Source organism: Indicator indicator, chromosome Z, assembly GCF_027791375.1.
Source record: "Indicator indicator isolate 239-I01 chromosome Z, UM_Iind_1.1, whole genome shotgun sequence".
In the NCBI taxonomy this organism is placed as follows: Eukaryota; Metazoa; Chordata; class Aves; order Piciformes; family Indicatoridae; genus Indicator; species Indicator indicator.
The window spans coordinates 27,198,987-27,214,108 of record NC_072053.1 but is presented as its reverse complement, the minus strand read 5'-3'; the positions used below and the strand labels follow the sequence as shown (position 1 = coordinate 27,214,108).

Here is a 15,122-nt window from a genome sequence, read left to right as displayed (position 1 = left end):
CTAGTTCAAGTAAAACCTCCTCCTCTATTACTTGTGACTCACTGATATGTGTCACCATCCTAGTTTTCCATGTTATGTGGATGCTAAATCTTTTTCTAATGCATGAATAGATTGTTCAGCTGTAACAGGTTCATGTGAAAGAGCAACCTCTCTTCAAATGGTAATGTCCACCAGGTTCCACAAGGTGATAATCATTAAGTTGACTCTCAGATCAGCAGACTCTCAGCTCATTGGAAACATGGTTGTCACCTGAAACAGGGAAAATCTTCCCTCTCCTACTGTGCTTTCTCAAACATAAGAGAGTCAATACTGTCCCTTGTTGTGACATTGCCCCTGGTTACTGTTCTTGGCAACAGTAATTTTTTCCAACCACATGAAGAATGATGCTCTACCCAGAGGCCGTCTTGCTAGGAAACCTACAGAATAGCTTCGGGTTAGAACTTGTCTAGTTAATGAACACTACTGAAAGTCACCAACTGGGTTTTTGCTCTCCCAGGAGTTACTGTTAAAGTGTCTCTTGTACTCTGGCTAACCACTGCCTCAAAAAGATGAGTTCTTGCAGCTGATTTTTATAGAAGTGGGTAAATGTTGATTAACCTTCCAGTCCCTTCCCAAGAGCCAAATCCCAACACTATACTCTTCCCTCTTGGCACAAGAACAGATGCTTATCAGCAGTGAGATCTTTTATGAGCTGCATGAGTCTTGGTAATTTTTGAACCTTAAACAGACATAAGGGCTTTTGCAGCGTGCTTATATGAAGATGGTGACCTTTGCTTAAGAGAAGAGGAGGGAAGGGGCTTCTGACATTTTTGTGTAGAAAATTAAGTCCCACACTACAACTAAATGATAAAATAGCTTGTCTTTCATTGCTGAAGAGGTCTTTCCTCATCTTTACAGCTCCTTGGATGCTTATTGAGCCTGTGCTGAGTGGATTCTCAGTACACTGCCCTGGCTTTAAAGAGCTGGGCAGCATGAACTCATACTGGCCAAAAGCAGCTTTGTTTAAAAATGGCACTATCACAGCCCTGATGGGAGAAGTAGTAAAGACTCAACTACTGGTTACCTGACACTGCATAGTTTTATGTAGGTGTACTGTTGCAGTGACCAAATACTGATCACAGGGTAATAGCTGTTACATCTGTGACAATTTAACTGTGTTGGAGCCATGAAAGTAGTATCATGAAGAGAGCCCAATTCTGGAAGCTACCTGTTGGTGAGAGAACTTGAGCTTTGTAAGTTTCCATGTGGCTTGGATTTATCCCTGACAACTAATAAAGTTCTTTCCAGAATTAGTCCAGGAGAATTAAAACCAGTTTGGATGGTGGGAATCAAAAAGAGTGCCAAACAGTTACATAGAACCTTATTGGCAAGATACATGACCAAGATATTGTGTGGCTCTAAAATAAGTCAGATTCATTGCTATGGACTTAATTGTTGCTGTATCTGCTCAGGGGGTCGGTGGTGCTGCTTTTTCTTCTCTCTTGCAAAGGAAACTTCTTCTTCCTGGGGTATAATCTGGTAAAATAGTTGACTAAAGACAGCTGAAAAATCCACCAACACTTGAAATTCAGATAGTGGATGACTAGCAAATGACTAGTTTTAGCTTAGTTTTGAGATGATTTAAAACTATGTAAAGCTTTTCTGAAGGAGCAAGACTTCCTTAAGATGCATTTTTACTCTTTTGTTGGACAACACAGTTATCACTGCCTTAGGCAGTACTAATCAGTTCTGCTGCACAAAGATGTCTCAGTCCCACCTGTGAGTAGACTCACAAACAAATTTTCCAGCCAGAGTGGTGTAGCCCTGTAGTTTAAAAACTGTGCTACTTATATTAAAGATCTTTCACTCACCTCCTTGTTTAGATTTGACCCACTTTCTGGGAGGAATTTTCATTTCTAAGTTATGAGACTAAAACCTGTGTATTGATAAACTGCAGTGTGTCTTTTGAATTCACTGGTACACAAATCCTTCTAGCACAGTCAGGTCCAGCTTTTATAATCAAAATGGCTTGTTCATTTGGAAGCCAAAAACAGACCCCCAAGTAAGCTGCTTTTGCAGAATGTGATGCAGAAAAATAACGCTGAAACTGTTTGTTGCACTTACCCAACTCTATTATCAAACTGACTTACAGGATTTAAAACAAGCAGTACAAGAAGCTGGTCTTGCTTTATTCTAGACTTTGTCAATTAAAAAAAAAAATTAAAAAGCAGTAACCAGGAAGCAGTCTGACTCAGAAGTGTGTTAAGCTGCTTCAGTTTTGTCTTTATTGTGCTTCAACACAGTTTTGGCATGTCTTCTCTCCATGTGGCATCTTAATATCGAGCAATTTTAAATTAAAGGCAAGTATGTCAGGCCTTGGAATGGCTATAAACCCCAAAAAAGGCTACAAAACCAAAAACATGCAGGAGCCATATGAGTTCAGCTTTATTTCTATGATGCTGCTGCTGAAACAACGGGTCTTGCTAGACTTAGCCTAGATGTTTTTAGTGCTTCCTCCCCTTTGGTTGGTGTTGGTTTCATGGGAGCCACACAGGGGTTGCTTGGTCTCAAAGTAGCTTTTGAGATGTTAGTTCGCCATCCCTGAAGAAGGGTCATGGATTTTTGCTACATGATTCTATTCCAAGGGAAGGGTGAAGCTGTACTAAACAGTACTCAGTTTTTGCTTTAAGTGTGGAAGGCATTATGTATCAAATTTCAGCATCTCTGGTAACATCCCTCTCTTAGAACATAGTGGAATGTTTTCTCTCAAATTAATCTTCATGGATTTTTGTTCTTTTAACATTTGCATGTTACTTAAGCCTGTTCTGACTGAGTCACTGAAACTTAACAGTAGTTACAGTACCTTTTGAACCTGGAATACTGGATTAAAGAACCGCATGTATCTAAGCTTGTTTACCTTGCTGTAAAGTATCCAACAGGCAAAGCTTAGCTTAAGCTGAAGTGGCTGGTTTGGAAGGTCATGGTGGAGAGATCTGAGAGAATAAACTTCTAATTATAACCAGGGAGCTTTCTGATGTACAGCAAGCTAATGGGTAGCATGTAGGGCCTTCAGTGGGTCAAGAGGGCATTTAGTGGTGAGATACAGAAGTGAGGCAGGGGGATAGAGCTGTGAAAACAGCTTCAGTCAGGAATTGTTCTCCATTAAATGACAGAAGTCATCTTTTTAGTGTCATCTTTTGGTGCTTACTGAGTGAGTTCTGTGGCTTTTTGCTGACTCATGGTAATCAAGGCTTCAATTTTGTTTCATTACACAAGACTCTGCTGCAGTGGTAGTACTCAGTTAGAGGACTCCCAGCCAATACAGTGGCTGGATCTAATGCTGATGGAGATCCTGCAAATGGAAGTAAGGACACACTGTCTCTGATTGCAGGCTCGGTTTCTTGTCATTCTTCCCATCTCTGTTTGCATCTTAAGACACCAGTGATCAGTGCTAGAAAATGAGATCTCTAATCATTAGCACATAGAAGAGAAGATCACACATCTCGTGGTGACAAGTTTTACTGAAACTGGAAAGCCACACCTGCTTTTTTAATGAGTACTGTGCTGTGTCATTATTCATTATACTCAAGTAACAGGAGCGATGTTGTATATAAGTACTTTTCACAAATTCTGGGTAAATGAACTTCTGAGGAAGTCTTTTGAACCAGTACAAAACAATTGGTGTGACAGCCCTAAAATATACATGGTATTATATTTTTTTCTATAAAGAAAAAAAAAGTATTTTTACATCTAGTATAATACAGAACTTATGTTCTCAAAATGTAACATTAGACACTGCAAACATCAATGTACTGTGAAAAATTGTTTCTGATAACTAAAAATACTCTTTAAACATGGCAGTAAGAAAAAGAAAACCAAGAAATCCCTCCCTGCTTTTCCTACAGCTGCCCTTGATAGTTCAGTTTCTTTTGCTGTATTTGTTTTCCATGTCTGTAAGCCCACTGCTTTAGGTAGATTGTTTGTAGAAGATTTTGATCTCTGGGGGCATGTACATGCTTTTGTATTTGTGGGCTTTTTTGAGCACATAAAGCAGGCAGTGATTAAATACTGAATTTCTCCTTAACAGGGAGAGTTACAGTGGGTAAAGTCACTCTTGTTTGCTCTGGCTGCAGCCAGTTGGATTCTTCCCCACCCCATGATCAGCACTGCAACACAGGGAGCTGCTATCTCTCTCTTTCCACCCCCCAGCCCTCCAGTGTCTTCCAGCAGTTAGTTTGGGGGTCTTAAAACTTTCTGTAAGTGATTGAGGCAATTGGCCTCTGTCCCACTGAATGAACTTCTAATGAGTTCCAGGTGGTGGCCATTCACCTGATTAACTTCAATCTTCTCTGCCCTTTGAATAAAGTAGAACCCAGGACACAGCCTTTGCTTGTGACCTGCAACTGGTTCACTGGAGCTGCATATTTTCCTCTGTGTAAGCAATAGAGTAGGATAGGATATATTGCTGTCTCTCTCTGCCTTTTTTCTTTTTTAATTTTGTATTTGTACTTCTGTAAATGCTCACAGGAGACACAACTGCGTGGCTTTTAGACTAACACGTACTTGGTTCTCCTAAAAGTCCAGTTTAGATGTAGAAATTGGGAAGAACCTTGTCACTCTGTATAAGGTATTGGTAATACAGATAACTGAACTAGTGCTACCATGCATTGCTAAACAATTGAATGTGTATGAACTAGAATATAACGTAGTTCTGTTAGCAAATGGCTGGACTAGAACTTGCACTCTTCTTTGCGACTGGTGCAGCTCAGAGGAAGATTTCCTTTGCATTGTGCCTCCTGCCCTTGCCTTGGCCACAACCAGAAGTGTCGGGTAGGGTTTGGGAGTAGTTTGTGAAACTGTCAGCTGGCCTAGGCTGCTGATCTGATTTCTCTGACAGCCAAATCTTAGATCAAAAAACAAATTAAGATATAAGTAGTATATAGTTCCAAGCAGAGTAGTTGTGGATTCTAGAATGTAGCTCATACTTTTAAGTACTTTTCTCCTGTTTACTGAAGCCAGTCCAGCTTCTGGTATTCAGAACAATCAGTGTGCTGGTATTAGAAATATTTTGCATTCCTTGTGGTAGGAAAGTAAGATAACATCCTTTAAAGCGGCTATGAGGTGAGTTGTGGGCTACCCACTCACCTCCTGAAAGTAAGTAGCATAATGGTTTTGCTCTTGTACATCCCTCACCTCTAGGTGTCAAAAGTGTAAATGCTTTCTTTTATTTTAAATCTCTTCTTCCTCTTAGTAGTTTTCTGGATTCCCCAAATCTCCTTGTCTAAGATTTTGATTCTTTCTCTTGTCTGCTTGTCGCAGAACATTTTCTGCACATTTGCTTTTCTACAAAGAACAGTCTCTTACAGATGCTACCAAACTCTCTCCAGAAGCATGAGGTTGACCTGTCCCAGTTTCTTTAAATCTCTTGCATACTTTGTCACCCAAAACTGTACCTTGTAAAATGAACAGCAAAGTAAACATGGTTGTTCTGGCCAAAACTCTCCTTTGCCCTCAGTAGTAATTATCAGCTGTTTAGGTTCAGTTCAGAATGATGACATTTATCTGTCTGGGATTATTTAAAAGTATCATCTTTCTAATAAAATAAACTATGAAAAGTATTTTTTTCTTGAGTGAGCAGCATTTAGGTAAGTAACTGGTCTGTTTTGAGTCTACTATGTACTGTGTTCTACAGATACTATTTTTCTGACACAACCAGAATTCCTGCCTGACAGCCTCCAACTTAACTCTAAATTGTTGGTTTCTTTACAGAAGCTGAAACTGACTTTCTATCAGCACATCAAGAATGTGTTGATCCTGGTTTTAGTATAAGTGTAAAGCAACAATTCTTCTCAGTCCCTTGTTAGTCTAGTGGAGTCTCAGTTGGAGAAGACCTCTTAGATCATCCAGACCAACCATTGAGCTAACACTACAATGGCCCATTGAACCATGTGGCAAGGTGCCATGTCTACACACCTCCAGGGATAATGACTCAACCACCTCCCTGGGCAGTCTGTTCCAGTGACTGACCACTCTTTCTGTAAAGACGTTTTTCCTAGTGTTGGATCTTTATCTTCACTGGAGCAATTTGAGGACATTTCTTATCACTCTTATCATTTGATGCTAGGGAGAAGTGAGTAGCCCTCCTGCTCTGGCAGAGGGGGTTGGACCTGATGATCTCTTGAGGTCCCTTCCAACTTTTGATACACTGTGATACTGTGTACGCCCATGTCACTTCCAGCCTCCTTTCAGGTAGTTTGTAGGGAGCATGAGGTCTCCCCACAGTCTCCTCCAGACTAAAAAATCCAAGTTCCCTCAGTCACTCCCCATTAAACTTGTTCTCTAGACCCTTCACCATCTCTGTTGCCCTTTTCTGGACACATTCCAGCAACTCAAATGTCCTTCTTGTAGTGGGTGGACAAAACTGAACATGGTACTCAAGGTGTGGCCTCACCAGTGCTGAGTACAAGGAATGACCACTCCCCTACTCTGCTGGCCATGCTATTCCTAATACAGGCCAAGGTGCTGTTGGCCGTCCTGGCCACCTGGGTACACTGCTGGCTCATGTTCAGTGGCTGTCCACTGGTGTCCCTTTCCAGCCACTCTTCCCCAGATTTGCATGGGGTTGTTGTGACTTAAGTGCAGGACGTGGCATTTGGCCTTGTTAAACCTTGTACAACTGACCTCAGCCCATCGATCCATTCTGTCCAAATCCCTCTACAGAGTCTTCCTACACTCCAGCAGATTGTTGTAGAAGGAGATCATGTTGGTCAAGATGAACCTGCCTTTCATGAACCCATACTGACTAGGCCTGATTACCTGGTTGCCCTGCACATGGTTAATAGAGACGCTCAAGGTGATCTGCTCCGTGACCTTCCCTAGCACTGAGGTCAGACTGATAGCTCTGTAGTTCCCAAGGTCCTGCTTTTGGCCCTTCTGGTAGCTGGTGTCACATATACCAATCCAGATGACTTCCCTGGTTAGCCAGGACTGCTGATAAGCACCAGCTCTGTAGTTACAGGTCTGATAAATGCCTGTCCTGTTCTGAGTTAGAAGAGAACATACTCTATTTAGTGATTTTACTTTTCAACTCAGTTTCTTCCAATTAACAGCACTTTCCAAAGTTAATGGCATGTTTTTGCAGTCAGGGTCCAGTTCTAGTAGTGGTAATGCTAAAATGTTTCTACTCAGTACCAAGGATTGGTATGTAGACCAAAGTCACTGCTAAATCTTGTGCACTGTGTTTGGGATACAGAGTCTCTGCAGGGACCCTAAACTAACCAATGAGGTATTCTATTCCATGTATGTCATAGTTGGTATAAAGCTGAAGGATCATGAGGGTCAAGCTCTGAAGACTCTGTCCATTCTGCCTTCAACTCATGTGTTTCTGAAACCAGTTTAATAATCCAGAGCCTGGATCTGGTTCCTATCTGCCTCTGAGTCCAAACTGTGGCAGAAGCCCCAGAATCACTGATGGTGGTGACTGATTGCCAGTAGCGGGGTTGGGTTTGATACTGGATTTGTATGTATTTGCATATACTTCATTTTATTGTTACTGTTTTCATTTAAAATAGTTTTTTCTTCTCCAATTCGTACCTTTCTCTCCCTTATTCACTTTCTTGTTCCCATTGGGAAGGGAGAAGGCTTAATAGTGAACATCCGTCAGTTGTTTAGCGGCCAGCCCAGCCATAACTCTTGACAAAGACATAAATCAGAATAACAGTGCAATAAATAATATTGTAAAAAGAGCATGCCTTGGTGTCCAGCACTTGCTGGAACTTAAATGACTTTTTTGTTTTCATCTTAAAATAATTATTTAAAATATAACATCAGCATTTTGTTCATTAAAGAGTCTTTCCCCGCCCCCCCTAAATACAAAGGGTATACCCTTGGGTATTTGTTTTTATTTGCCATTCTCCTTCTGTGGGTGGAGAACCATTCTTACAGTGACTTCTTTCCTAGTCTCACAGCCTGGACTTCTATCTTTGCTTACAGGCTTTTGTGTCATGCTATGTTTTCTAGCCAGATGTGATTAAATGTAAGTGCCCTGAAGGCTACTGATATTACTGTTAACTATCTGTAGGTTTACAATGGGAACTACACTACAACTGGCTTGAACCTACAAATTAAGAGCTGTAAACTCCTTGTGAGCTCAGCATAGCCCCACGTAATTATTTTAGCTGGCTGAGCTTTACTCTGTACAAAGTAGTTGCATTGTTCCAGCCAATGATGTCCATGTGCATGAAGGTCTTTCACCTTTTTTTTTTTAATAGGTTACATTTTAAAAATTGCTGCAGTAGCTGTGACTTTTAGGGTTAGCCAGAATCTGTTTGCATGAGCATCACACGAGAAGTGCTTTCCATATTTTTTTAATGAAGTCTTGGATGGGCTAATTCCACAGCACCTGAGGGATCAGGTTGTTTTCTCTGTATAATTAAAGGGGTTAGAAACTAGATCAGAGGACTGCTGTGTTTTTCTTTCTACTACCTAGCAAAATTGCCCAGAATGTGTTGGTGAGTAATCCTTGATGAGATAAAGTAGACAATTTTTAACAGGAAGTAGAAAAACTCCAGTCTTGAGTCCTGAAGCATGGGGAAGTTCAAGGAACAGTCTTCTTACAGCTGAAGGTCATACTTTGGAGAATATGAATAACTACTGAGCCATTACAGTCCCTTGAGGTATAAAGCTGCCTGCATCAGAAGAGCACCCTCAGGTTACCTCTGGTACTGGTTAAGTAAAAAAGGAAGAGGAGGTGAATTGTGGAGAGGTCAAGGCATGAGAGTTGTTCTGCAAGACTGCCTTTTAGCCTTGTAATCTTGCACCCAATCTTGGTCATCCTTTCCTCTCATTTGTAGAAGCTAATGAAACTGAACATAATGTGCATTGCTGAAGTTCAGTGAGCAGTCAGCCTGCACCGTTTCACAAGGTCTGCTACTGCACTTCTGGTATGTGGCACACCGTTTAGATTGCAGGAGGAATTCTAACAGTAATGTAAAAAATGGAAATGGGCAATTTGTATAAGATGCACAACCAACTTCCGATTTCTTCGGAATATACAAATGAATTATGCAATCACTTTGAAGCTGTCCTCATCTAACTTTGCATGTTTCATCTTCCATGTCCTTCCCAGAACCAAAATGTCTGAAAGTAAAAATGTGGTTTTTAATTCCAGCTCTAGATTACACACTTCTAAAGTACTTGTAAGTACTGCATAATGTAGTCAAGTCAATCTAATTTAACAGAAAAGTGCTTACTTTTCTTTCAATGAAACAGATGTAGAAAGCATGAAAAATATACAAAGGAATATTTAAATGTATAGGCACCAGAAAAATTTGAATGACTACTAGTTAAGTAAAAGTTCTCAGAAAACAGTTATTTTTTTTGTTTTTAGAAACAAATTTCACATAAAGAAGTCTACTTAATGGAAAAGAAAGTTTAAATCTTAAGTTAATTTCCTCTTTGTTTAATGAAAATTGAGCACATAATGCTTACTGTGAGGAATTTTCCCTAATTGAAAAAAAAAAAAAAAGCCCTCAAGCTTCTGTCCTAACTAGGTTACAGAGTGAGTAATTCTCCCCTGCTGCAGTTACACAACAAAAAAAAACCCCTTCATATTCAAACTGATTGTTTTGCTGGTAGACTTAAAACTGTCAAACCTAGGGTAAGCTTTTTCTCCAAACACTTGTATGATTCTATTTTTCTTGTACATGAATGTATATAATAGCTCTGAGTTCCTAAAGAAACCTGCCTGGAGCACTTAGAGAATGTATTTTAGCAGCTGGTAAAAATAAAATAGCCCATCCTACTGAAGTTAAACCCTGAAACAAAACCAGAACGAAACACCTCAAAGTCATACTGTAAAAACAGAGCAATATTGGCTAAAAAAGGCTGATCTGGAAGGCTAAAAATGTCATTCAATGAGTTGTAGCATCTTTTTTTGAGAACAAAGATATTTAAGTGGTTAACTTCAACAATTGACAACCTGCTGCTTAGATTACGCATGAGGATGTGATATTTCCACATGTGAAAAATCTTGTGACCCGTTTGAGAAGACAGGATTGTGTCTCAAATAGCTAATGGCTTTGCCACTCCGTCGTGCTGAAGCTGGGTACAGAGTGACAGAGAGAGAGACAGGAAACATGGGCTCTGAGTTATATTAGTGGAATCTTGCCATGACCTTGAGTAGAGCTGAAAATTGGCTCCAAACATGCAGACATAAAGCAGTGTCCTGTGATCTGAGTAAAGGTTTGAGTTCTTTAGTGTGGTGTCCTTGGTCTTTGAAAGGCTGCAATTCTGTTTCAGCTGCTTCTGCCTTCTGCATTCTGTCAAGTTTCAGCTCTTTCTTCAATCATTGAAGCACAGTAGGAAGAGCGGCCTTTGAGATGTTTGATGTGAAGGTGTTTCAACCTACTTTTTGAAAAGCTTTGTGCTTAGAAGTTGAACAAGTGTAGTCCCACTTGCACTTGTGTTCAGTTTTGCTTTGCGGGTTGGTAAACATCTGAAGTGTGTTGCTGCATCACTGTCGGCATAAGGCCTAAGGCTAAATGTGGGCCATTCTGAGGATTTCAGATGTTCTCTGGAAAATTCCTCTCTGCTTCATAGCAGCTTTAAATTCCTGCCAAACTGCCATTAGTGACCATAGTGATTTTTTTTTTTCTTAGCTGTATTGGGATCTAGTGTATTGCTAAGCATATATAGTTTCAACACGCACGTCACAAGCTTTTCTCACTGTTCCTACGGCTTCACTCTCAATGTCTTGAGTGCTAATGTGGTATAGAGGAATAAGCTTATTTTAAACCTCTTTAAGTAACTTACCTGGTAGTTGTCTTGACATGTGTCAGCAGAAATCAAAGCACTCCATCAGGTGTGAACTTCTTTGAGATGTTTTTGTTCTCAGCACAGCAGTTTGTTCATATAACCAGTAGGGTTTTTTTTTTCTGCTTCAGTAATTGCACTTGCCATCTAATTTGCATATGGAGTATCTATATGCAGACTTCTGTATTAATGGATGTTGGAGCAAATACAAAGGTTAGATTGCCCTTGTTTACTTTGTTTTAAATGGAAATGTTCTTTATTTTTTTAAGATTTTGCAACTCTTACAGCATTACCTAGTTTTTTATCTATACTGTTGCTCAGGGAACCAAAGGAAATGGGGTAAAAGGACAAACCTGTTTTTTATGAGGTCATTGCTCCTGCAGATGTTTGTTCTGTAGCTGATTCTTATGTGATTTTTCTTGCTAGAAATAAGTTACAGATCTGAATGTAATTGTCAGAGTTCTGGATTGCTTCTTTGGCATGACTGCCAATATAGTGGAAGTGGACTTTTAAGAGAGAGAATAGGTAATAGTCACAGAGCCTTAGTTCAGGGAGCTTTCGTTTTGTACTTGAGTCTCAGTTTCCATGTTAGTAACTCTGAAGGATTTCTGCATGAAAATAACAGTGTACACAGGGCATGTAAACACAGCTTTAAATCTCATCACCTTGAGGTGCAGTCTATTCAGAGTGTCTGTATTTTGCCGTGGTGTCTCTGCTGTTCTCTTGTTCCCTTTACCTGCATGAAAACTACTTGCATGAAATCTTGAACTTTCAAACCACAACAGAATCTGTATGTATTTTTGTTTTGTATTCTGTAAACACTGACCAGATTACAGTGGATAGAACAAGGCTGGTAATTCAGATAGAGGTTAATATGGGGAGGTGGCAAAGGAGGGGACACAAGGCAGCCTGCCCTCAATAACCATTCAGTCACGTGGGTGGCAAATGCTTTTCTTATACATAATCTTGGTTCAGTATGTGGCAACTCACCTTATTCTTGATGAAAGGACTTTGAACTCTGTACTTAACCTACGTATCTGTTGGGCAACCTCAGAGTCCTTCTGAAATAGATTTCTAGAAGAAATAAATTACTGTAAACAGAATTTGGTAAGTGTGTACATTGCATGATACTTAAGAAATTTGAGTTTTGCATGTTTGGTAGCTTCCTCCATGCATGTTTAAAAAATATTTTTTTTTTTTAATTTAACCACGTGTATTTCTTTTTTTTTCTTTTTTTTTTCTTGTTGTTTTCCTTCCACCAACAGCTGGCTTACCCCTTGGTGTTCTAAACTTGGCCAAAGTAAAACCGTATCAGAGAGGCTTTTTCTGTAATGATGACAGCATCAAGTATCCGTTCCATGACAGTACCATCACATCCACTGTCCTCTACACAGTGGGGTTCACCCTGCCCATTTTCTCTGTAAGTAGATAATATATAGGGAGCTTTGGTGATGGGAGTATAATGTATTGCCTTTCAAGAATTCAGCACTGTGACTGAGTTGAAGATAGTCTATGTAAGCGAAATCCCGTATATACATATGCATGTGAAGGGTGCTGTTGCTACTTTCTGTTTACACAGAAAATCTGGAACTAATGCTAACTGCTAGTACCACTAATCTCATTTGTTTTAGAGAGCAGAAAAAACAGGGGAAATATTTAAACTTTATTAGTCTCAGCTTCTACCGCTGGGGAGAAAAATACTACAGGCTTCCAAAATGCTACGAAATAAATACGCGTGTTGTTTCAGAACGGCTTAGTCTGACTTCAGCACTTGCACTGCAGTGGAGTGCACAAACCTGTAACTAGTGACTGCTGCTTCCATAAACTTCCTACAGAAATGAGTAATTTGGCCTCCTTAGGTTTAAAAGGTAATGCAACTCTTTAAACCCTTGAAAATGGGATAAAGAGGCTAGATATGTAGCTGCCTGTAGAAAAGAGGCTCAGTGTTAAGACCATGATTTTTACAAAGAACAGTTTAACTCCTCAATAGATTAGTAATCATGTTTTAAGCATGATTGTATCCAAGTTTTAATAATCTTTCAGATGGTCTATAGACAACCAGAATTTAATTATTCAGAATAGCCTTGAACTTGAACCAGAAACTCTATCTCCTTTCTGCCTGTAGTGGCTGACCATAGTGTATTAGAGATGGTAATCATCTTTGGCCTTCTGATAAATATATATGCTAAATTAATCAATAAGTAATATATATTAAACTGTTTTAAAGATGGAAGTAGTCACTGAAGTAAACAGAAATTTGCAGAACCTCTACATGCATTGCTCTAATTTTACTTAGTTTTTATTTACTAAAGATTTACTTAGTTTTACTTAGTTTTTATTTACTAAAGTGTTAGACCTATGCAGTAATAGAAGGTAGACACAACAGTTGTTACTATTAGTACAGAATAATTTTTGAGAAAAATAGTCTAAAGTTTGTAATTTTAATTTGTGCTTACATACATATTCAGCATAACTTGAGGAAAATTTCTTTTCTGGTAGAGTTCATTTGTACCTTTATATGTTCCCAAGTGCAGCTCTATGCAGTTTTGGATTTCTGAAGAGTCATTTCAGTTGCAATTAGATGATCTGTTGAATTACTTAATTTTTTTATCTTCCTATTTTTCAATTTGAAGAAGTTGTTCCTGTAATAAAGTCAATTGAGTTAAATTTCTCTCTGGTTCTAAAGCAGTTACAGATAATTAACTTAAAAATGTAAACATCTGAGGAGTATTGTAGACAGCTTTTGTAACTTTAACTGCCAAGGTATCTGGAATTACAGTTTGGAATTAAACTTGTCAGTGATTCCAGTCTATTCTGATGCTTTTCTTCTATGATGCTTTTGTAGGATTCACACAGTGAATTTTTTTACTGCCTGTCTTTGTGCGGGAGATTGGAGTGTATAATTGGAGCAATCATTTCTGGCCTCTATGCTGAGAGAGATTAAAAACCAAAATAAATATAGGCCATCCTAGACCAGTTTTCTTCAGTCTGAACATTTTACAGACCTTAAAGCAACACCAGAATTCTGGAATCTAGTGAGAAAGTAATCACTGTAGTATGTATATTACTGCTCTGTGTAGTTAAGGTGCTGACTGAACTGGCTTTCTTAGTTTCAATTTAGATTTAGGGAGTTCCTTAGCTGTGTGAAAGAGGTGAAAAGTGGTTTATGGCTACTAAAACCTTAGAGATAAGGTGGACTGTTAGCATGAAGTAAGTATATCTGCATTCCTACAACTTAGAGTTGAATGTTTCCTAGCTTCAAGCTTGGCTTTATTCAAAATGAATAGGAAGAGTTGGTGAGTCTGGGAACAGGAGGATTTGACATTTGCACTGAGTTGTGGTTTAGGCTGACTCAGTGGAATATTGAGACTTTTTCCAAGGCAACTTAAGTTTTTGAAAGTAGCATGTTCCAAAGTCAGTATCCTCAGCATGGACACATCTGGATCATGAAAAATTATCAGCATATATATGTTGATCATCCCATATTGAGTCAAAAATACTATCTTCATGAGACTTGGAAGAAGGGAACAGGCAATTCAGTAAAGGAATTGATGGTAGAAATTGGATCTAATACTATGCACGGAAGATAAATTGCACTTTGTGCAAATATTTATTCTCTAATCAAAGACTACCTTGAACAGGATAGCTGTTTGTAAGTAGGTCTTACACCTCAGCTTTGTCATATCACAAAACAGAAAAAAGAACTTGTGGTAGGAAGCTAAAGGAATCATCTGCAATGTGTGGAGGAAAAAAAAAGTTAAGTAATAGAGTGGTTATTTCCCTTCCTCTTAGCATTCAACAATATACAGATATTGCTGAAACGGATATTTAGTTCTTAGTTGTTAAAACCCTATGAAAACCTAAGCAGAAATGCGCAAAACACTCTGCATATATGCCTTGCTGCACTAGCAACTTACTTGTCTTGAGAGTGCAGTAAGAAATGGCCTGAACATCTTGCTGTATAATAAGAAGTCTTGTCTGGATCAGTTGTTGGGGGTAGGCCTGTAGTGGAATATGAAACAACTTTGAAGTAAAAATACATCCAAACCACAATACTTAACATAGTAAGGCATAGATACTTCATTGCTAAAAAGTTTCTGTGCATAAAAGAAGCTAGGCTGCTTGAACATTGATAAGTATTCAGAACATTTAATGAAAATTTACCAGACATGTTAGAAACCCAGGGGTCTTCTCTGGGGGAAAAAAAAAAGTGCTGTTAGAAGTCACAGTTCCGTTTATGGTTCTGATCTCTTTTTATTGCCAACTTTTCTGAGTAAATAAAATGTCTAGGAAAGAAAATCAAGTCGTTCTTTCCCAAGTGACACTTCACA

At 39.0% G+C, this 15,122-nt stretch overlaps 1 protein-coding gene across 2 annotated transcripts in view; it reads left to right on the top strand.

Annotated features, from left to right (window-relative positions):
* PLPP1 (phospholipid phosphatase 1) overlaps positions 1-15,122 on the top strand; it is a 69,191-nt gene that overhangs the window by 4,733 nt on the left and 49,336 nt on the right. The window contains exon 2 of one of the 2 annotated variants that reach the window (XM_054398235.1): positions 12,057-12,211. The exons of the other annotated variant lie outside the window; for it this stretch is intronic. Coding sequence (XP_054254210.1) covers positions 12,057-12,211 — 155 coding nt within the window. The remainder of the gene's footprint in view (positions 1-12,056; positions 12,212-15,122) is intronic. 2 annotated transcript variants of the gene reach the window in all.